The sequence below is a fragment of the Solanum lycopersicum genome, chromosome 10 (assembly GCF_036512215.1).
Source record: "Solanum lycopersicum chromosome 10, SLM_r2.1".
NCBI classification, from domain to species: Eukaryota; Viridiplantae; Streptophyta; class Magnoliopsida; order Solanales; family Solanaceae; genus Solanum; species Solanum lycopersicum.
The window spans coordinates 60972572-60995772 of NC_090809.1; the positions used below are offsets into that span (position 1 = coordinate 60972572).

Consider the following 23201-nt stretch of genomic DNA (forward strand, 5'->3'; position numbering starts at 1 on the left):
TAAACATATGGTAGATGATAAATTTAATTTATTTTTCCGTCCCCCACTTCTGAATATATATATATATGTACAAAATTCTAGCTCAAAATATTGACTTTTATAAAAACGAGTAATCAATAACATCAAAGTTCGATTCAAAATTTTATATCATATGCATATTAAGTGAATATCTAAAGTAAATATATGGAATAGATCGCGAAAATATATATACGGTAAATGGTTTCTCGATTAAAAATAGTCTAGCTCTTATGAACTTGAATATATATTTTGAGATCTTAAAAATTAAATGATTTTCTTTTAACTTATAGGAGCGTAAAACAAAAAATTCTAACTTTTTTTTTTGTCTTAACAATCAAATAATATCTAAATGTTAAATGTAGGCCAAATACATAAACAGATCACTAAACTTGTTGGTTTTTTTCCCTCAAGTACCTTAATTATGCTATTTTTCTATTGAATCATTGAACCATCCATAATTTGTTCCTTTTAAACAAACACCGTTGGTTGATGTGGAATCAGATTTTTGTGAGGGGTACTGATAGAGGATACGCATGTTGTCCAAAACTCATTAGTCCAATTGTTAGTGAAAATATTTCAGAATAATTGTGTTTTACTTCAAGCCGTTTGAACATATTAGAAAAGAAATGAGATTCGTACAGTTTGTCTTCATTCCTTCAATCAAAATCATTACAATACGAACATAATTGAAGACATTTACAATAGAAAAACTTATCAAAATCAACCAACAGTGTTTAAAAGGAATAAATTATGTATGGTTCAATAATTCAATAGGAAAATGACATAGTTGAGGTACCCGAGGGGAAAATACAACAAGTTTACGAATCTGTTTATCAGTTCGGTCTTAAATGTAATATATGGGTATATAAGTCAATCACCATCATAAGAGAAAAAAAATCTCAAATATTAAATTATATCACTAATAATATATTATTGTTTTTACTATAATTTGAATCCATTAATATTATTATTGATTTTTTATATATCTTTTCTTTTTTTACAATTCACTTCCTCCACATATTGAACTCTTGACTTGTTCTTTATAATAAGGTGGAGGTCCCCTTAATAAAATGAATTTGGAGGGTTCATAAAGATGGTGACAAAAGTACAATATGATTGAAGCCAAAACTATAAATAAGACAACAAAGTTTGGTAACAAAAAGTACAATCTTTTAATTTAGTCTTCACTTGTGCTCCCTTGCTTTTCAATATAATATATACTAGTCATATTTCATTTTTTCAATAGACAAACTCTATAAATTTTTTATTTTAGATATAATATTAAATCATATAAATATAAGAAGAATTGTAATTTATAGTATCATAGTATAAATTTTAGGTATTTAAATTTTAAAAATATTAAATAAATTAAATGTAAATTAACTTTCAATAAGCAAAATATAACGATCGGAGGAGTTAAAAGAGTAGTACACTATGTTTTTAATGTATGAGAATTTTGTATTCATTGCTATTTATATATTTATTTTTTTTCAAATGTTCAATGGTGGTTAAGGTGTCTTTATCCTTGTTCATAATCATCATAAGTAGGCTAAGGGGTCCTTGGATTGTAGTTGCATTATTAAATGCTTAAGGATAATTATTGTATAACATAAAAGACTCATGTTATGTCTCAGAAGTTAAGGACTATTTATATATAGAACTATTCACAACCTTTCCATTGCAAAACTTCTATCTATGTTTGGGGCCAGAAAGTGCGATAAATAAATTATGTGTTAAAATTTTTATATAAAAAATAATTATTTAGAATAAAAAGTATAATTTTTTAAAAGATATATCATTTTATTCACTTTAACATCTTTTGTACTTTATTAAAAATAAAGATTAACAGTGAAAAGTGTTGAACAAAATGAATTACAAATTCTTCTTAAATTTTAGTTTCAAGCATTGCTACAAGCATATTAAAATGGGGTATAAAAAGTCATCAGTTTCTTGCATCAAATTATATGGTTCTGACTTTTATCTTTATTTAATATTTGCTAATTTATTACTTATACAATTATGTTAACAATTCATATAATAATTGTCTCACTAAAAGGATTTTTTTCAATGTTGAGTTGATAAAATTTTACCTAAAACTAATAACTGAAAAAATAATATTTATGTACTAATAATTTTTACCTAAGTAAGAAAAATAAATTTTAAATAAATATATATATAAAGTTTTTTTATATTTTAGGCCTCAAATTAAAATTTTGTTTTAGGCTCCCTATCACGTTCAACCACCCGTGAAAAAGGCACAAGAGGTTCATTGCACACCAACAACAGTAATAATAATAGTAATAATATATTTACCGTTAAATTGTAGGGTATGAGTAGCATATAGATTATGAGGTGAATATTTGCCATAAACATGAAAGTGTACTGCATTAGTTGTATAATTTGCTAATCATATATTCCAAGGAGACTAATCATTGATCTTGTTGCAATTAATGTCTCCTACACACACAAAAAAAAAAATTAAGTAGAATTAAGTAGGAAAAGAATCACTAAAAGTAATTTTTCAACAGTCAAATATGTTTGATTGAAAATTAAATATGAATTTTTTAATTTTTTAAAATGAAATTTATATATTTATAAATTACGTAAAAAATTATTATAAGTCACAATAATAAATAATTCAAAAAGTTTATAAAGTTAATGAAAACTTATTATCGAAGATGGACTTGTTTAAATCTCCAAATTTAAAAAGCGCCACATAAAATAGGTTGGAGGGAGTAGTATATTGTTTGATATTTAAAAGATCTATGAAAAATTACGGTCAAAGATAGACTTGTTTGAATCTCGAAATCTGAAAAGTTTCACATAAAATGGGACAAAGGGAGTATATTGTTTTTCGGGACGTAAGTCGTAACGACATTCTTTAAGGAAAAATGGCATAAAAAGCTAATAAAGATAGACTTGTTTGAATCTTGAAATTCAAAAAGTGTCACATAATATGAGACTGAGGGAGTATATAGTTTTTCGGGACGTAAATGGCATATAAAAGGAGCAATGCGTCGCCGGAACGTAAGTCGTAACGACAATCTTTAAGGAAAAAGGCATAAAAAGGTAATAAAGACAGACTTGTTTGAATCTCAAAATTCAAAAAGTGTCACATAAAATGAGACCGAGGGAATATATAGTTTTTCGAGACATAAATGGCATATAAAAAGAGCAATGCGTCTGCCGGGAGTCGAACCCGGGTCTATTGCTTGGAAGGCAATTATCCTAACCGTTGGACTACAAACGCTTGTTGATAAACTTCTCAACAAATCTTGTTCAATTATATAATAATAATCTTCCTTAAAACAATAATGGTTTTAAGACAAAATAAATTCATGCTTCCTCTGTCTAAAAATATTTGTTCACTATTGATTCGTATAGTTCTTTAGAAATTATAAATATAAGAATAATTTTACTATATCATTCTTTGAATATACAAATATAATGTCTTGAAAAATCTAATAGAGAAATTACAATAATTATTAATAAGGGTAAATTAGAAGTAAGTGTAAAATGATCGATTGATTTCATAAAATGGATAATATTGTTAAACATCCCAAAATAGTATAGTGAATAACTATTGTTGGACGGAAGGAATAGTAAGTTACTTTGAAAAATATTGACACTTTATACCTCTTTTTAATAGATTTTAGATTCAATTTTCACTAAGTGTTTTCTTCATTTGTTCAGAATTATCGTGTACATATTAATTGTGAGAAATGACATGTATTTTGTGGAATTAATCGAAAAGTCTAACTTCATTAATCTTGTTGGCAATTTCATTGTTTATATTTCTAGTTTATTCATTAAAAAAAATTCATAAAAAAAAAAAGAGTACAAAACTTCATAGTTAAATTATTTCTTATTCAAGGTTGCAATATAATTTTTAGTTTAACCCTCTAGCACTTGGGTAGTTTTTAGCATATATTTCTGCCCAACATTGTCACACTCTTCTTCCTGTACATTATATTTATTGACTTTGTTATACACAAGTGGATAATTATATTAAGAACAAAAAATAAGGGGTCGCTTAGAATAGATGTTTAAGAATAGTATCGAATAAAATATATTAGTTATGTTGAGATTAGTAAAATTGAGACTAGTTATATTATATTGTAATTGTTTCTTATCTTCTATTTGGTGGAATATATCAAGGACAATGGTATCTTTTTCCATACTAATTCATATATTAATAAAAGTTGTAATGAGCTATTTGTAAAGAATAATGTGTTTTACTATATACTCTCGGTTTCATATTAGTTGATCATCTTACTTTACACGCCTATTAATCTCCCTTGTAAATTTTTGGAGAATTTTATAAACAAATGTGAACACTTTAAAAAAGGATTAATTGCAAGAGTAATGTAGGAAAAATCTAATTCATGCTTATTATCAACTAATATCGATAACTATTTTTAATAAGATGATCAACTAATATGACACGAAAGAAATATTAGTTGTATGCATTATAAAGTGAATAAGATTCATAACTAATATATGAATTAGTTATCCATAAGCTGAAAATCCTACCAAACAAAGAATTAAATAATATCATTTAGCAATCAATAATATGCTCAACTCACACGCCAGGAATCCCTAGACACGGAGTTAGAGGAGGGTACAAGCTAATCTTTTACTAGAAGGAAAGCTGACGAAAAACATAGAGCGTGCAAGTTTAGGACATAGATTTCTTAAAAGTCTCCATTTTAGTGTTTAAAAAATGAGATAATGAATTTCGATATGGACTTTTGTTATTGTTACGATAGGTAGAGAACAAGGCCCTGTTATTCTAATTCAAAATACCATAATAACTCATAAATATATTATTTTTTCTAATACATCGTACCGATCAACCCTTAAAGTTAGCCACTATCTTAGCCATTGGTTAAATGTGAAAGAAATCTTTGGTGGCAAAAAGAAAGCTTTTGGTCTCCTTTAAATATACATAAACCAAACTTTCATTTTTCTTCAAAATTTCCTCACTTATATCAAACCAATACTCACATATATTTCAGAAAAAAAATATATAGTGAAATTTGATGAACTTGTAGGTATGTTGTTGCACTTGATATAAACATCGGTGGACCAAGCCGTTTAATGAATTTTGCAAAACAATGCCATAAGTCAAACCTTTTCCTCTATGTATCCATAGGTAAGTAAATATAGATCATGAGCAGCTGATATTCATTTATTGACGTAACTGGTAAAGTTGTTGTCATGTGATCAGGAGGTCACGGATTTAAGCTATGAAAACAATCTCTTGCAGAAATGTTTTGATGCATTTGAGCTTATGAAGCATTTGGGATTACGAGTGTGAGTGTGTTGCTCAGACTATCCAAAAATGATGTCATTATACTCTTGTCGGATTCTTCAAAAATGGAATTCTAATACTATTTAAAGGATTATATTATCCATGTGATTTCAAGGCAAAAATATTATATAACTAAATAAGATTTGTTGAGAAATTTATCAACAAGCGTTTGTAGTCCAACGGTTAGGATAATTGCCTTCCAAGCAATAGACCCGGGTTCGACTCCCGGCAGACGCATTTTTTTTAGTGTTTTTGGCGTCCTCGGCTCTCGATCACGTATATTATAAGTTAAATCTATTTGTTTTTTTTTTATATGTGTATTCTTCTTTATATTTTGAATTTCGTTAGAGCTCCACCATTGATCGATAGCCAGATAATCCTCGATCCTTGTGCATATATCTTGGTTTCCTTAGTGTGTTGGCCTTAGTAACCAAATATAACATGCTTGATCATTTGTTAATCAACAACCATGTTTCCTAGAAATGTTTTTTTTTCCAGCGTCCGATACTCACATTAAAGCTTGACTATATCTGGATTCTTCACGTAGGGCTCCCTTCCAAGCATTTTTCATATCCAGGGTTTTAACTCGAGATCTCTAGTTAAAGGTGGAACAATTTCATCCACGACACCACATATTTTGATTCCGTAGCTAGAAATATTAGGAATTTGGGTTGTAGTACTACTACTAAACTAATGATAAGGGTCCACAGAGCAGCCCATATCTTTATTTATTGGGCCCAAGACCAATATTGATCTGGATCTGGCCCATTAATTTTAGGTTCATAAAGCCTTTTACAGTGGGCCGGCGATTGTCTTGTACTAGTTATCATAGTATTGCTTTAATAATTATATTTTGATTTCTATTGATATCTATCGTTTCTTATATTTCAAAATATCGTATTAATTTCCTGTAATTACCTTTCAAAAGCCTTTGTTATGTTTCAATTTCCGATTACACTTAATATGTTATTATTACCGTTTAGCAAAATTCACTTGTTTCGATAAAATCTTATGTTATGTCAAACAAAATAAATCAGAATCATTATTCCACCTCAGTTAACGATAATGTTTGTCATATTATTATTACTGGAAATAGTCAAATTGCACTAAAGAAATCATTTTAATAAAACATGTTACTATCACTTAATTGTTTATTCTTTTTTTTTTTTTTTGTAGCTTTAGATAACAAAGTAAAAAAACATCATGATGTAAATCTGGTATAACTAAAACATGTGACACATAAACCATTTTTATCTTATCTTAATCCAATCATTTAATTTTGACTCTTTAAATAATATGTCTCATTTTGTTACCATTTGCATTTAACAAGCAATTCAACTTTTGGTTGCTTTCATAAGTCACTTTAATAGGATTTTTTATTTGGCTCTTTGTTCTTTGGATAATCTTGAAATTGCACAACATTAATATTTACAAAATATTACTTCATTGGTCTAAATTTATGTAAATATATTTTTCCTTTTAATTCGTTAAAAAAATAAAAATTATCTTTCGATTCAAATCTAATAGGTATACGTACTAAAGTAAAACATTAAAATTGTTTTTGAACTATATAAAATAACGCAATTAACTTAATTCATCGTCTGTTAAAAAATGTGTAATCTCTAGAATAGAGTTAAAGATTTTCATATGTGATTAGATGATTTGCAAAATTCAAGGGCAAATTCGACCATTTATATCCCTAATACTTAAGTTTTACTTAGATTTACACAACAAAAACATATCCAATATTATTGGACTTAAATCAATATCAATGACTTTATATATATATATATATATATATATATATATATATATATAGCTTTAATTAGTGTTGAAAAATCAGTGCACTTTTTTGCTGGTCATTGACATTGGGGTTAGAGCTCATTGGAAAAAATCAATATAATGTTCAATAATTCTTGTGACTAGAAAAAAAAAAGAAACATATTTTGATAATAATGCAAACTATTTAAAAACTATTCAAACATATAGTTCTTATTAATCTTGTATTCATATTTCGAGTTGAAATAAGACACTAATAAAGAAATATGATTAATTATTGAATTGAATAAAATAATCCTATGAATATTTTTTACACATTGTTCTTCGATTTACTTGACTTCTTTTTCGAATCTGTCACATAAAATTTGTCCAGTATAATTTATATTTTCTATGCGATTTGCAGGCTATTAGTCCCTTTTTTTTAAAAAAAAAATTAAGTATGAGTAAATACATTTCCCATGTAATGATTTTCCCTATTTATATATCTTTGTTGTCTCTATCAATAAAATTTTTCTTTTAAAATTTGTCCATTTCTTTAGTGTATGTCATTCATTTGTTTTTTTTCTAGAGAAGTATGGAGAATGACCTATATTTTGCTTGTCAATTTAATCTTAAGATTTTAATATTTTTGGGTGATGTAACGTTACAAGTGACTTTTCTACATAACACAATAATAGTAAATATAAATACTTCAATATTATTAGACAAAAGAAGTATATAACCTTAGAGTTATCCATTGAGACTTAAAATAGTGTGATTGATTTTGAATCACAGTTATCGCAATAGCGAAAATCCCTATTAGTAGGCAAACATTCAAAAATATAACTTACTTCATGTACAATAAATTTAATTTGTATTAATTATTGGGTCAATTTCTTATTGTTGTAATCTTGAATATGAATCAATACTAAATCACATATTGATTTTAATCTTATATACTAGGGTTTTAGGATGAGTACTAATTAATTAATAATTAATTGGTTTATGGATTGATATAATCTAATCTCTTATGGTGGACCCAATCTAATAATAGTATTTTTTCAATAAACTAAAAGAAAGAGTCTAGAAGGTTTTGATAATAAAATAAAGTAGTTTTCATAAACCTTACATCATTTTCAAGTTGTGCTAGAAATATTGGACTTTTTCTTTTTATCATAGTCCATTTTAATTGTTGTATCGTGTTTTTCAAAAGTTAATTTAATTAATTTTTAAAGTTTAATTAAATTATATTAATTCTATTATTTAAAAAAAAATATCTAAAAATATATGAAAAGTATAATAAATTCTATTATTTAGCGTATTAATATGATGATATCGTAAAATATTTATCAAAATTATTATTATTATTTGAATTTAAAAAATAAAATTATGACAATTAAAAATAAACGAAGAAACGCATGAAGCAACATAAACCCTATAAAAGCAGGCCTAAGGCATGAGCTTTTAAATTATGGTGGGAATACTTTTTCTTTAATAATTAGTTACATTCTTTTAAAATAGAATAATTAACGAGACATATATTATTTATAATAAATAGATAGCACCAAAAGCTATAAATATCAAAAGTAAGATATCATCAACTTGGCGGATTTTATTACTTTAAATTTCAAACGGATTAAAATAATATAATGAGTTAACAAACATAGCATAATTCAATTCGTTTAATTTCTATTTAATTTTATTTTCTTTATTTATAATTTAGTTAAATAGATAACAATTATTCTTTATCATTGATATTTAAATCAACTAAATTGGATGAATTAAAATAGACGTTTGAATTAATACTTAATTAAAACTCAAATAAATTATACTGATTATATTTTCATTAGTTAATTTTATCGAGATCGGAAAAAGGCAATAATTATTTTGTGTGACACTCTAATTTCAATTTGACAATTGATGGAGGCATGTGCAAGTGTATCACAAGTCTAGTAGTAGATATTATATATATACAAATATATATATATATATATATATATATGGTGGGGGTGTGGGGGTGTGGGGTGGGGGTGGGGTTGTAACATAATCTTTTGGTATAGTTGCAAGTGTATAATAATATACAAAATAGAATATAAATGTATATATATAGTTACCTTTTGGAACAAGTGAAGTTTTGATATTTATCTAAAAGAGCCAAAAGAAAAGTGGTCCTATAAATTATAATATTTGTATTCTTCTAGAAGCCTTTATTTTTTGTTGGCCTATATATGATTTTCTAATAAATAAAATAAGTATTGAAAGGTTATTGTAAACAAGGCATTATTCATTTTCATTTGAGATAAATTTAAAATTGTTTGAATTGTATAATCATTAATAAATGACATAAAAATAAGCAATTTAAAATAATTTGATTATAATTTTATTTGCGATAATCTTGAATCGTAGCTATACAAATGAATTCAGCTTTGATCGAACTTATTAACATATATAAATATCAACCTTAACTAATTATATAAGTAATATATTATAAAGTCAAAAGTTCAAATAATTCTTCTAAGAAGAAAAAAGGATGCATTATGACTTATATTTTTTTTTTCCCATAAAAATTAGTTAGCAACACTTTAAATTTCAAATATTTATAGTAGCAACACTTAAAATTACAAAACTTAGATAAATTCAAAAGACAAATGCAAATCACACAATTAACACTTAAATTCTATTTGATACTTAATTTATTTAAAAACATTTTAGGTAAATATATATATAGATACTTTGACAATTTTTTTATACTAAAGATAATTAGTTGACATAATTTGTCATATTAGCCCAATTGTCCATGTTCATTTTATCCCCAAAAAAGGGGCAAAGTTTGAGGAACCTTTATTTTATTATAACCATTATTTGGACTTTGAGTATACGTAATTCTTACAACTTTAATTAACTTGGTACGTCAACTAACTATACTAGACTAAAATATAATACTCTCCAAAGTCTTCGTTTATACGAAGGTATTTTATTAAAGCTTCTAAAATTTGTGATCTGAATTAAATCAAAATAAAATTATGTATATAAGTAAATGTACATAAGAATTGTGAAATTTGAAAGAAAGAAAAAATATGAATACTTGTTTTCACCTTGAAAATAATATTTGAAAATAGGAGTTTTCTTGACATGAATATAAGTTGAAGTTATTTATAAGCTTTTGTGAGTAATACGGAGTAAAAATTGTTCTAATCCTAAAAAATTATAACAATAGCGTACTTGAAGTCTTACTAAGCTAAAGAAGCAAATGAAACATTGACAACAAATCGCTAAATCAAATAACACTATTATTATCGATCAGAATCATAGCTCCGCCCCGATCCTTTTATATATATCCTTTCCCTTCACAAGTAAATGTGAAACTTCAACGAGGCATGAAACACAATTTAAAGGAATATTATATATTTTCTTCTTCATGATTCATGATCCATCTAAGTTTTGGATTTTATTTTCATCTAATTTTCAACTATGCAATTTGTCATAAAGTTTAAGACAAATTCATTATGTATTGTGTCAAATCGAACACGCAAAAAGTTTAAATATGAAAGTGACCAAAGTATGGACGTTAGCACTTAACCTTATTTATGGGCGGCTGGCTGGTCGACTTCGGGTGCGTATTGATCGATTCAGTTCAATTTTAAAATTTATCAATTTGATTTATTAGTTATTGATTTGTAGGCATGCTAAATGATTAAGAACTTATTAGATTGTTATTGATTCAGTTATCAAATCGATAGTTAAGATTTGACAAAAATAAATGATTGAAAATTATTTGAAAACATGGTGATAAACCAAAATCAACACTAACATATTGTAGAATAATCAAAAGTTAAAGACGGTCAAAAATAAATAAATATGAAACTAAATCTTAAGTCAAAGACTTTATATATCAAATGGAATAAATATAATTTTATTATTTTACCATTTGTTATCCATTAATGCATTAAGAATAAACCTCAATTTTTTAAGAACCGATAATTCAATAATTAAAAATAAAAATCAAAATCCTGCAATTAAATAACCCATTATCGATGAACCAATAACTTTTTTCGATTATAATTATCAATTTCGATTCGATTTTGAACTACCCTAAACTCGACCCCAATCGTTTACAAGAAGTCTATACTTATACGTCTATTTTTCATTTTATTAATTAATACAACAATATAAGCACATGTAGTAGAACACATTCTAAATATATTCACATTTTTATTAAAATTTTCCCAAATATATTAATATTAGGCCTCACACGAATTTAATTTCCTTCACCCAAAAAAGGACATAACATATAAATATAGTACGTATAATAATGGAAGTTATTAAAATTATATATATATATATATGAAGATCATTTTGTGAGTGGGGAAGGGAGGGCCTGAAAATTTATAATGCTTAGGGGCCTAAGTTTGGTGCTTACATATAAATAGTTAGAATTTAAAATTTATAAAATTTAATTATTTTGAAAAAACTTTATATGATTTTAGTTATTTTGAAAAAAATAAATATGAATTACATTAAATTTTTTAGCATAAATATATAATTTAGGTCAAAATTACTGAATTCTAATAAATTAGTATTGAATTGTAATCTAACTTTGCCTACTTATCTGACGGTATCGAATTGAATATATCAATAGGTATTTCTTGTATTATTGGTGTGCCACACATTTAATTGGAGGCTAAGCATGAAATGATATTTAGAAAAATTAATCCATGCTACTTATGGGACCATTCAATATTTGAATAGTATAATATCTATGTAGGTTGATTATTCATGCATCTTCAATTAATAATGAACATCGTAAAAAATAGGAGTTCGAAGTCTAAATGGTAAAAAATATTTATATTAATAAAAACGGTAAAATTGCTGGAATAGTAACGATTTACTCTATCAGAAAAAGCAAAATCATTGTTGCTGCCTTGGTAGCGATTTGAATTTTTTTTTAAAAAAATCACATTTTGCAAAATTGCTGCAGTAACAGCGATTTTGATTTTTCCGGTGGAGTAAATTGTTGTTGTTCCAGCAATTAGTTAATATAAAATTTTATATACTATTTTAAATTTTTTGTTAATATTTTATACCTTTTAAATTCCGGACTCTCAAAGATAACGATAGGGCCCCTAGTTAGCTTTCATAATATTAGTAGTCATTTGTGACATGTCCAAAACTATATGAAATAATATTAATAAAATAAATAAATCAAATAATAACGATGTTATCCATATTTCAATTCGATTCACGCATCCTAATTAATATTATTAGAGTTGACCAAGAATGTGACAACACCCCCTTTAGATTTATTAAAGTCGAAAATCATAATTTTTACGTTTTGTATATTTTTGTAATTTATAATCTTTTTTTTCTCTTAACTCAATTGGATTTTAATCTCATTATTTCTTGGGTAGGGATAATTGATATCCCTTCTTAGTACGTAGCTTCTCTATTGTATTTGATCAAGAAAAATCGAATTTCATTTTTTTTTAAAATCAAAACGTAAATCATAGTTACCTCTAAAGTATATTCTGGTACCCACCCTTCTTCATACACTTGAAAGAAATTAATATTTTCATCTTAATTCTTATCTAATATTTTTTTCTCGAAAAAAATAAGTTTCTTTTCGTTTTGAAAATGTACGTAAAATGAAAAGACATAAATACAATTATCGACCAATGTAGGGCTTCTTTGTTACTTGTCGAAGACTTAGATGTACAGAGTGGCAATTGGCAAAAGATTTGGGACAAATGGGTAAGAAGAGGGAATTAATTGAAGAAAATGACACAAACACAAGTAACACAATAGTCTAATTAATTAGCACTTAATTAATAAAATTTTTATTAATTTGTAGTGCACTTGAGGTAAATTCAAATATATTATTGATGATTTCAAAAGAAAATGAAATGATCCATCCAAATCCAAAAGAAGCAAAATGCAATTTTTATTTGACTACTAATTTGAAGAAAGATAACATATAGCTTCGTATAGTTTATCTCATTGACTAGTTGACTTATAAGACACTTCACACATAATGACCAATTTGCTCGTTTATTATTTGTAAATGATACAGTATTGATCAATATACGAGGAGTTTGATGAATTAGTAGTTGACCTCTAAAATTTCGTCCTCTCATGTTGAACAGGGCAAAAACATAGTATTCAGAGTGCAAGTTCAACAATGTAACATATAATGTAGAGGTGAAAGCAAAGATCGACAATGTCATACATCATACCGAAGAGGGTTAGTAAATGGAGGCTCACATTCATGGTACTATGTGTTAAGAATGTGTCATCGAGTCTTAAAGGTTAATTAAACCAACATCGTTGTAAATAGAAAGTTAGACAGTTAAAAACACAGAAAAATATAGAAAAGATGAGGATGATAAAGATATGTAAAGGCAATACTGATTAGGAACAAAGTTAACAGGATAAGGTGAGAATTGACCTTCACGATGGACAATATGAGAAAAAAAAAATTAAGATAAAAGTGCACAAATATACTAGATTTTGAGATACTTCTAGATGCAGATCAAAAAGAAAATTAAAAAAATATTTGACAAGCATAATATATGTTTAGCTTATTAAAAACATGATTTTATAAGAAAAAATATGTAATAAAAAAATAATAGTAAAAGGATATTTAGTAGATAACTATTCAAATATAATACTACTTTTATGTGGAACAAGTAGGGCTAACCTCCTCTTCTCATTTTTTTCTATTTAGAAGTATTCATGTAACATCTCACTCTTCATATTTAATTTTATCCATTCTTTTATTTTCTACGCTTATCTTGTTAATTTATTATCGATACTTTTTTCAATTTTGTTTTTATTATATTTCTTTTAAATCGAGAGTTTCTCAGAAATTTTTCTAATTCCACAAAAATATGAATAAGATCTATATATATTCTATCCTCGTTTGACTTCACTTACGAAATTACATAGATATATTATTATTAATAGATTTTCCTCCCTTTTATTTGATTTTTTTTTTGTATAAAATAAGTATAGTTTTTTTTTTCTCCATTTATATTTGAGGTTCTGAGACAGCTAAGAAGGATAGAGACTGTTCGGATGAAAATTAAAGAACCAAAGATATTAGTAAAATATATATTGCCATAAATTCAAGATATAATTAAATAGGAAAAAAAAATCTCCCTTTTAAATATTAATGAATAATTTTAGTCCTCTAGCATTATATGAGGACTAAAATTTTTGTCTTTTTAGTACTATTTATTTTTGTCTTTTTATTATTTATTTAGATTTGATGTTGTATTTTCAAATTTATCTTTTATAGTTTGGCTGGGATGATCCATGATTTTTTTTTTCTAATATCACAAAACCATGGTCTGTGGATATTAGAAAATCAAGGATAATATGCTAAGAGTTAAATAATAGTTACGTATTTTAAAATTATATTGATTTAGACTCCAAGTCAATAAACAATAATAGTATATTTAGAGTACTGCTCTTTTAGTTCGTCAAAATGTGAGATATGAAAAAAATAAATCAGAGTATACGTCGATTTTAGCTTATTATATTTATATCTCAAGGAGATAAAGATATTATTTTCAATATATTTTGGACTTAAGTAATATATTTTAAAGCGTTGAATAAAAGCATATAAACTAAAAATTGGCAACTAATTAATAAAACCGTATATATAATTTTGAAAAGAAGCAAAAAGTAAAAACATAGAATCCAAATTATAGCAAATAAGTATAATATCATAAATTATAAAGGTAATTAATAATTTAATATATTAAACGAAGCATAAAGAGGTTTCTAATTATAAAAATTGTATGTACCTTATCCTAATTATATTGTACCATACTATTAAAAAAAAGTACCTAATCCTAATCGTTTTATATTATTAAATCGTAGTTGTGTAATCTCACAATTTAGAAGTCTCAAACTATCTTCAAATTTGAAATTACTAAACACAATCCTTTCAAGTGATGTTTTTTTCTTTTAAAAAAATAAATTAGAATTACTTAAGATTGAAACTTAGAGATTAATTGTAAAATGATATATCTTAAGAGTGTTTGAGACTCATTTTCAGATTTAGACATGAACTATATATCTAATATTGGATAATTCAAAAGATTTTTTAAAAATTAGTTAAGCATTGCTTAACTAAATGTGATATATATTGGGAATATTTGCGACACTCTTCATTACAGTCACCAAATTAATTGTTGGTAAATAGATTAGTGATTTAGACATGAAACTATTTAATTGAATGGCTCAAAGGAGTTTTTAAAAACTAGTTAAGCATTGCTTAACTAAATGTGATATATATTGAGAATATTTGCGACACTCTTCATTACAATCACCAAATTAATTGTTGATAAATAGATCAGTGATCTAGATATAAAACTATTTAATATTGGATAACTCAAAGGAGTTTTTTAAAACTAGATAAGCATTGCTAAACTAAATGTGATATATATTGGGTATATTTGTGACACTCTTTCATTATAGTCACCAAATGAATTGTTGAGTAAATAGATCAGCGATCTAGACATGAAACTACTTAATATTGAATAACTCAAAAGAGTTTCTAAAAACTAGTTGAATACTGCTTAACTTAGTCTGATATATATATTTTGGATATTTGAGACTATCTTTATAATAATCATCATCACCAAATGAATTATCGAATAAATAAGTCAGCGATCCAAGCATAGAACAACATAGTATTGAATAACTCTGAAGAGTTTTATAAAACTAGTTGAGCGTGCTTGTCTTGATATAATATGTATTGAGAATAACTAAGATTATCTTTATAATAATCATAGTCATTAAATAAACTGTTAAATAAATAAATCAGCAATCCAAGCATAGAGCTACATAGTATTGAATAACTCAAAAGAGTTTTATAAAACTAGTTGAGTGCTTGTCTTAATCTAATATATACTGAGAATATTCAAGACACTCTTTACAAATAATCATAATCATTAAATGAACTATCGAGTAAACAGGTCCGCGATCCAAGCATGGAACCACATAGTATTGAATAACTCAAAAAAGTTCTATAAAATTAGTGGAGTGTTTATCTTAATCTGATATAATGTCAAAAATATCTGAGACGTTCTTTATTTATAATTAACGAATAAATAAATCAGAGATCGAGACATAAAATTACATGGTATTGGATGACTCAAAAAAGAGTTTTAAAAAACTAGTTGAGTGCTTGACTTGGTTACAAAAATCCAGCAACTTTCCAAGTCATATCCCAAATTTAACGACAAAGCAACTCAACTGGCCATTGTTTAGTCCAATTAGTGAATCACATTGTAGCCAAACGTGTCATTGTCTTATCCCTTCTTGCTCCTTAATGTGGGGCCTACGCATCGATTCCGCAGAATCAAAACTCTTCTTTTGAGTATGATTGAATTTTATCGTGTAAAATTTGTTATTAATTTTACGAAAACTCAATAACTTATGTTTGAATTCGATATGAAACAATATATATTGTATAATCATGATGTTTGAAACAGATAAAATATATACAGACCTCACGTTTATAATTAAGATAGAAAGATATTTTTGTTCACATTCTATATACATCTATTTTGGTATATTATTATTTATTAATGTAAAATTATTAAAATAAATTCATAAACTTTAAATGTCGAATGTCTGACAATTTCCTGTCATAGTAAATCTTTTAAATTCCACAATTATTTACTAAAAATAGTAAAGTTTAAATTAGTGCAAGGAGAAGAATGAAAAATCTAGTATTAAAAAAAAAATAAAACTATGGACTAAAAATTGTTGGGGTCTTATCTTGTGGAAAAATCAAGTAGAGACATAATTTATATTTTAAAAAATTAAGTAGCACATGGGGTTCCATCATTAGAGATTTAATTAATCCTCCAAAATAAAGAGGCTTTAATGTAATAGACCATTCGGTGAAATAAATATTTCGCTGGTTTCATATTACTTGATCTATATAAAAAATAATTGTTTCGATTATTTTATTAAATTTGAAAAATGTTAAATTAATTTTTTTTCATTTATTAATTTTTTCAAGTGTTAACACTAGTGTGTAAAATTCAAAAACAATTCTTAAAAAATGAGTTGATAAAATTATTTTTTTATTTATAATTTTTTAATATACGTGTGAAAGATAAAATAATCAATTAATATGAAACGTAAAAAGTATAAACAATCAAATTTTATCTTCAAACGTTTGAAATATCAAGTAATATATTTTAGGGTGTTTTTCTCATAGAAATAGGAAATCAATTTCATAAATTGTATCAATTTTTATAAAAATAAAAATAAAAATTATATCTTAGAAAAATTTCACCATTTATCCTTTTTAAAATGACTTAGTACTTATGGGTCTTTCTAGTCTAGATACTTGTACTTTTAACATTTATATGATAAATAATAATGATATATAATCGCTCAATAATTTCACAATATCTCGTATCGTATATGAAGTTTTTATTATAATTATATAATATAAGTATATATACCATCACATATTAGAGATATACAAATATTATAATTTTTCAACAGAAAATTGACCTTAATGATTTTTCATACAAGTTGCTACTTTCTCATTGCAAGTTGTCTAGTGTTTGTCCAAATTATAACACATAGTTTCACAAAAAAAAACTAGAATTTGAAATAATTTTTTTTGGTCTATTTTACCCTCAATAATTCTGATTTTTTCAAATCTTGGACACTTAAGATTCCATACCCCAAAAATTAAAGAAAAAAAGGAAAAATGTGTGTCTTTTTGCCAAACAATGGGCCCTAAAATTTTAATTAAAAAGTAAAAGCAATAAATATGATTTTATGATATATGGTTGTGATAAGGTTGTAAATAAGTGGGTTCCTCCTAACATCACATCCAAGTAAAAAGCATAGGTAAGATATCATTTTAATTAAAAAAAAAAAGATATGATAGTTGACTATAGGTCTAAATGTTATAATTTTCTTTTTTAAAAAAAACATGCTAAATGTTTCTAGAAGTTTTTGTTTAAGTGAGATAGATATCAAATAATTTTGTCAATCAACAATAGAGCACATAAATTTTTGCTAAAAGTGATATTATCACAAAATTCTATCGGTCAACGATAAAAAAATTAATAATAACATATCTTGTAAAATCAATAAACGAAATAAATCACTTCATATGTTGAAATTTTTTAAAATTAAATCTTATTAGCATCTATCTACTTTGTTGATCCCCAAACCATTTAAATGCAGTTAATAACTATGGTATTATTAGAAATTGCTATTTGAACTATGAGTTTATGTTCAAAGTTACTGCTCTAAAAAGAGTCATATTACCATAATGAGAAATAGTTTCATTTTAATTTTTTTTCTTTTATTATGTTAATGAAATGACTCTTAACTATGCAAATATTTAACAATTATTTTAAAAATTACGAATTTTTTTTTAAAAAAATTCTTAAATTTCGTATTAAATAAAATAGGGGAAAAAGATAAACATATCTCGGAACTATCGTAAATGGTATGCAGATACTCTCCGTCATACTTTTAGGATATTGGTGTCACTGTCATAGAAAAACTAGAACATAAATGTCCTTCACTCTAAGGGAAGACCAAATAGAGATACATGACACAATTTTATCGGTCTATTCAATATTTAATAAATATCGATCGATGAATAACATTATGACATGTGTATACCATTATATAAATGATATATATGTAATAATTTTTCAATATAAAGGATATATATGCTATAATTTTTGAACGATAAAAACAAAAATATCCTAAAAATATGACAAAATATATTTAATTTAAAGATATATTTATCTTTTTTTTTCTACTAAATAATGATACATAAAACAAAATAGAGAAGATATAATACATACAAACTCACACATTATTACAAAAGAATAGTAAATACAAAATCAATCAACCTTGCTTCAAATGAATCAATAAATTATATTGTACTATAGGCATAACGTCTACATTGCATTAAAAAAAAATAGTGTATGTGGTTTCTTTTCTATTACATTATTTTTTGTATGCTTTTTTCTTTAGTCGATAAATTTTTCGAAAAAAGTTTCTCTATATTTAAGATATGACTAAAGTATGTAAACGCTATTTTTTTTTCTAAATTGAATATGTCATTATTACTGTACTAAATATAACCTTAACGAATAATTAATTATTCTTAACGAAAAACACTTTATCTATTAAAATAAAACTCTTAAACATGAATTTAACTTAATTAAAATTTAAAATAAATATTGAATACAGAAACATCGAACCTGTAAATTTAATTAATGGTATTGTCAATTTGTGGGCCATATATTAGAAACATCTAACATAAAAATAGAGAAACCATTCATTGATTATGTGTATGTATAGGTTCGTTTTTTTAAATAGATTATTAATATCAATAATTGCAAAACATGGAACAGTATCCCCCTTTTACTAAAATTCGAGATTCGAAATTCACTGAATCAATTAATTTAAATTCATACTAAATTCAATTTTATTAATATTTAAGAATTTATCAAAAATGTAATATGTGAATATATCATGATAACCACATGAGCTTTGAATTGAAATAAGTTAATAATATCGATAGATTTTGAAACGTATGACGATATCATAAATGTTGAACCTCTTTAAAAATTAACAATACCATGAATACGAAAAAAATAACTATTTTTCAATTAACTTTGAATCTATATTTATTTTTCAATCACATACATGAATAATCATTTTTGATTAGTATCTCCTTTAATAAGGAAGATATTTTTCTATCATAAATTTTTCGATTTTTTTCTTTTGAATAAAATTTAATTATGTATTCATCCCGCTACATACCATTTTAGAGACAAAGTGGAACCCACGTGGGCCATACATTCTCTTAGAGATAAAGAGGTAATGACTAGGAAGTACCAATTTGAATTATTACATATAAAGTTTATCTGCCACGTGGCATGTATTTTAAAATATAAAAATTAAATATAGGGTTTTATAATATATGTTTCATAAATAATATATTACATTGTTCAAATAATTCAAATTGAATTTTCAATAAAGTTTAAATAGTCGGTTAATTGAAAATCAACTTTTTACTTTTTGGTTATAAACTTTTACATTTTTTGGCTAATAAGAAACTAACACCAATTTGCTTTTGTTTTGTATTGACAAAATGTTATATTATGTTAATTATGTTTTAATATAAATTTAATCTCAAACATAATATTATATTTTTTTATTTTTAATTAGAAATTTCGAGTTTGTATCATTTTGATAGAGAATTACTTTTATTAGAAATCTTCAATATGAAATTTATAAATTTTATTGAACCTCAGTTATCCGAACATCGAATGTAATCATAACATTCAGATGTCCTCTTATAGTTATCTAGCATGATTCAAAATGACCATTAACATAATTTTTTAAAATAATATATTTTTATATGATTAACAAATATTTTATCAAAGTTACCATTTGATTTAAATATTTAAATAAAATAACGAACAAATTAAAAGAAAATGACTTATATTAAACCAAAAACTAGCACACTTTGATAAATTCTAATTTGATCGAATATATTTAATTTTTAATTAATTAAATACATATTTTTGTCTTGTAAAATTCATTTTTATTTTTATTTGCACTTCCATTCCTTATAATCTTAAACACATCCCATTTTATATTTATCACGCCTCATTATCATTCTTATATATTAGCGTTTGATTAAATTAAAATATACGAACAAATTTAAAAGGATAATAATTTATTGTGTGGCTAATATCGATGAACATCAAATGGAATTTTTTTATCCTGTGGACGAGCCCATTATATATTTATGTCAGTATCAATGATCTTATCGATAATTGCCACGTGTAATAATCTTACTGCATTTCATCGGTGATTGTTTTTTTAATTTTTTTAACTATAAATAGCAACGTAAAATCCCCAAATTTCTGCATCACTTCATCTTCTTCAATTGAAAAAAATTTCAAAAAATGAATCAAAATAAGTTCACTGAATTATTACCGGGTCTACCCGAGGACATTGCCCTCGAGTGTTTGACCCGGTTGCACTACTCAACTCATGGAGTTGCATCTCGTGTTTGCCGGAGATGGTGTAGAATTCTTCAAAGTAAAGCTTTCTATTACCATCGGAAACAAACGGGTTTTACCCATAAAACTGCTTGTTTAGTACAAGCTTTGCCGTCTCCGGTTGAATCAAAACCCACCGGACAACCCAGGTTTGCGATCTCTGTTTTCGATTTAGTATCAGGGATTTGGGATCGGGTTGACCCGATTCCAAAATACCCGGATGGATTACCGATGTTTTGTCAAATTGCAACTACTGAAGGAAAGTTAATTGTTATGGGTGGATGGAATCCGTCGAGCTGGGATCCAATTAAGGATGTGTTTGTCTACGATTTCATGACTCGGAGATGGAATCAGTGTATGGATATGCCGGAAGCTCGGTCTTTTTTCGCTATGGGAGCTACCGGAGGACGAGTTTTCATCGCCGGCGGTCACGATGAGAGTAAGAACGCACTGAGTTCCGCTTGGGTTTTCGATATTTCGTCCAACGAGTGGACGGAATTGCCTAGGATGAGTGAGGAGCGAGATGAGTGTGAAGGGGTTATAATCGGCTCAGATTTCTGTGTCGTAAGTGGCTACGACACGGAAAATCAAGGCCGATTTAAAAGTAGTGCTGAGTTGTACGAACTCAGCACGGCTCAGTGGAGACGAGTTGAGGATGCATGGGGTTCGAGCCAGTGTCCTAGGGCATGTGTGGGGGTGGGTAAAAATGGAAATTTAACTTGTTGGGCAGAATCCGACCCGAATGTGAAAGTCGGAGCATGTGGTGTGGATCTTGGTTATCGGACCTTGGTTACCGGGTCGGCCTATCAAGGTGCCCCGCATGGGTTCTTTTTCGTAGAAAACAACAAAAAACAAGGACAAAACAGTAAATTAACAAAGATAAATGTTCCTGATGAATTTTCAGGATTTGTACAATCCGGATGTTGCGTGGAGATCTGAAATGAAATTTTGAGTTCGAGTTCGGGAAAATGAAATAGAATGTTACATATCCTCGTTTTTATCGTGAAAATTCAAAATCAATCGAGTTTCAACGTGGATATATTGATAAGAAATTTGTGAGCTTTTAAGCATAGTAGTTTTTGTAATGTAAAACTACGTTTGGAGTATATAGTATATAATAGAAGCAATATTAGTAGGTGCTAGTATAAATTTTCTCTTTCTATGTTACTCTTTTTACTCTCTTTTTTTTACCACTTTAAATATGTCAATTTAAGTAATGGTGATTTTATTATTAAAATCACTACTTTGGATTGTAATTTACATAATTGAGTTGCTCATTTAGTGGTCTTCTTCTGTATATAATTGTATTATTATTTATAGTTTATAATATTCTGCGCACGATAAAAGTTTAATGTATCGAATCATTATTTATCGTTTTATGTATTTTGTTTCATGTTATTTCTGTTAACAAAAAGTGCAGTGGAATATTTGTTCTATTTTACAAAGTGCAAAAACAACTTGTCTAGAAGCCAGATTTGTGACATTTTATGATTTTTGAAATATATATTATATTGAATTGAATTTTATTCGATTTGATTGACTATTAATTCTTCAAAAATAAAATTGCAACTACAATCATATCGACATAATAATATTACCTTACTGTAAATTCATTTATCGACATAATAATATTACCTTACTGTAAATTCATTTTCTGTTATCTGAACTAAAAAAAGATATGGAGATGGCGATTATAATGTAAAAAAGAAAAAAGAAATTCTCATTGAAAAAGTAAATAACATTCTAAATTTCTCACGAAAAATGAACAACTATTATTTGTATTTATAATTGAATTATTTTTTAAAAAAATAATATTTTTTTTAAAAATAATATTTTTTAAAATTTCACAATATAAAATATCATGAAACTCCGACTAAAATGATCAGTTTATCATGATGTTGAATCTACAATTTGGATAAAGCTGTTGGGGCCAAGATATAAATGCCAAAGCCCCATATTATAAATTATAAATAATTAAATATAAAGATAGAAATATACAATTTGGGAATAGAAATATATAGGAAGTAAAGTAG

General features: G+C 26.0%; 1 protein-coding gene and 2 non-coding genes across 3 annotated transcripts; 2 read left to right on the top strand and 1 right to left on the bottom strand.

Moving 5' to 3' along the window:
• Positions 1–3196: 3196 nt before the first annotated feature.
• On the bottom strand, positions 3197–3268 carry TRNAG-UCC (transfer RNA glycine (anticodon UCC)). Its single transcript has one exon. It is a non-coding gene; the product is annotated as a tRNA-Gly (tRNA).
• Positions 3269–5497: 2229 nt separating this feature from the next.
• Positions 5498–5569, top strand: TRNAG-UCC (transfer RNA glycine (anticodon UCC)). The gene has a single exon. It is a non-coding gene; the product is annotated as a tRNA-Gly (tRNA).
• A 15372-nt stretch (positions 5570–20941) lies between these two features.
• Positions 20942–22520, top strand: LOC101266280 (F-box/kelch-repeat protein At1g15670). Its single transcript, XM_004249248.5, has one exon. The coding sequence runs from the start codon at positions 21073–21075 to the stop codon at positions 22105–22107; it is 1035 nt and encodes a 344-aa protein (XP_004249296.1). The 5' UTR covers positions 20942–21072; the 3' UTR covers positions 22108–22520.
• Positions 22521–23201: the final 681 nt, after the last annotated feature.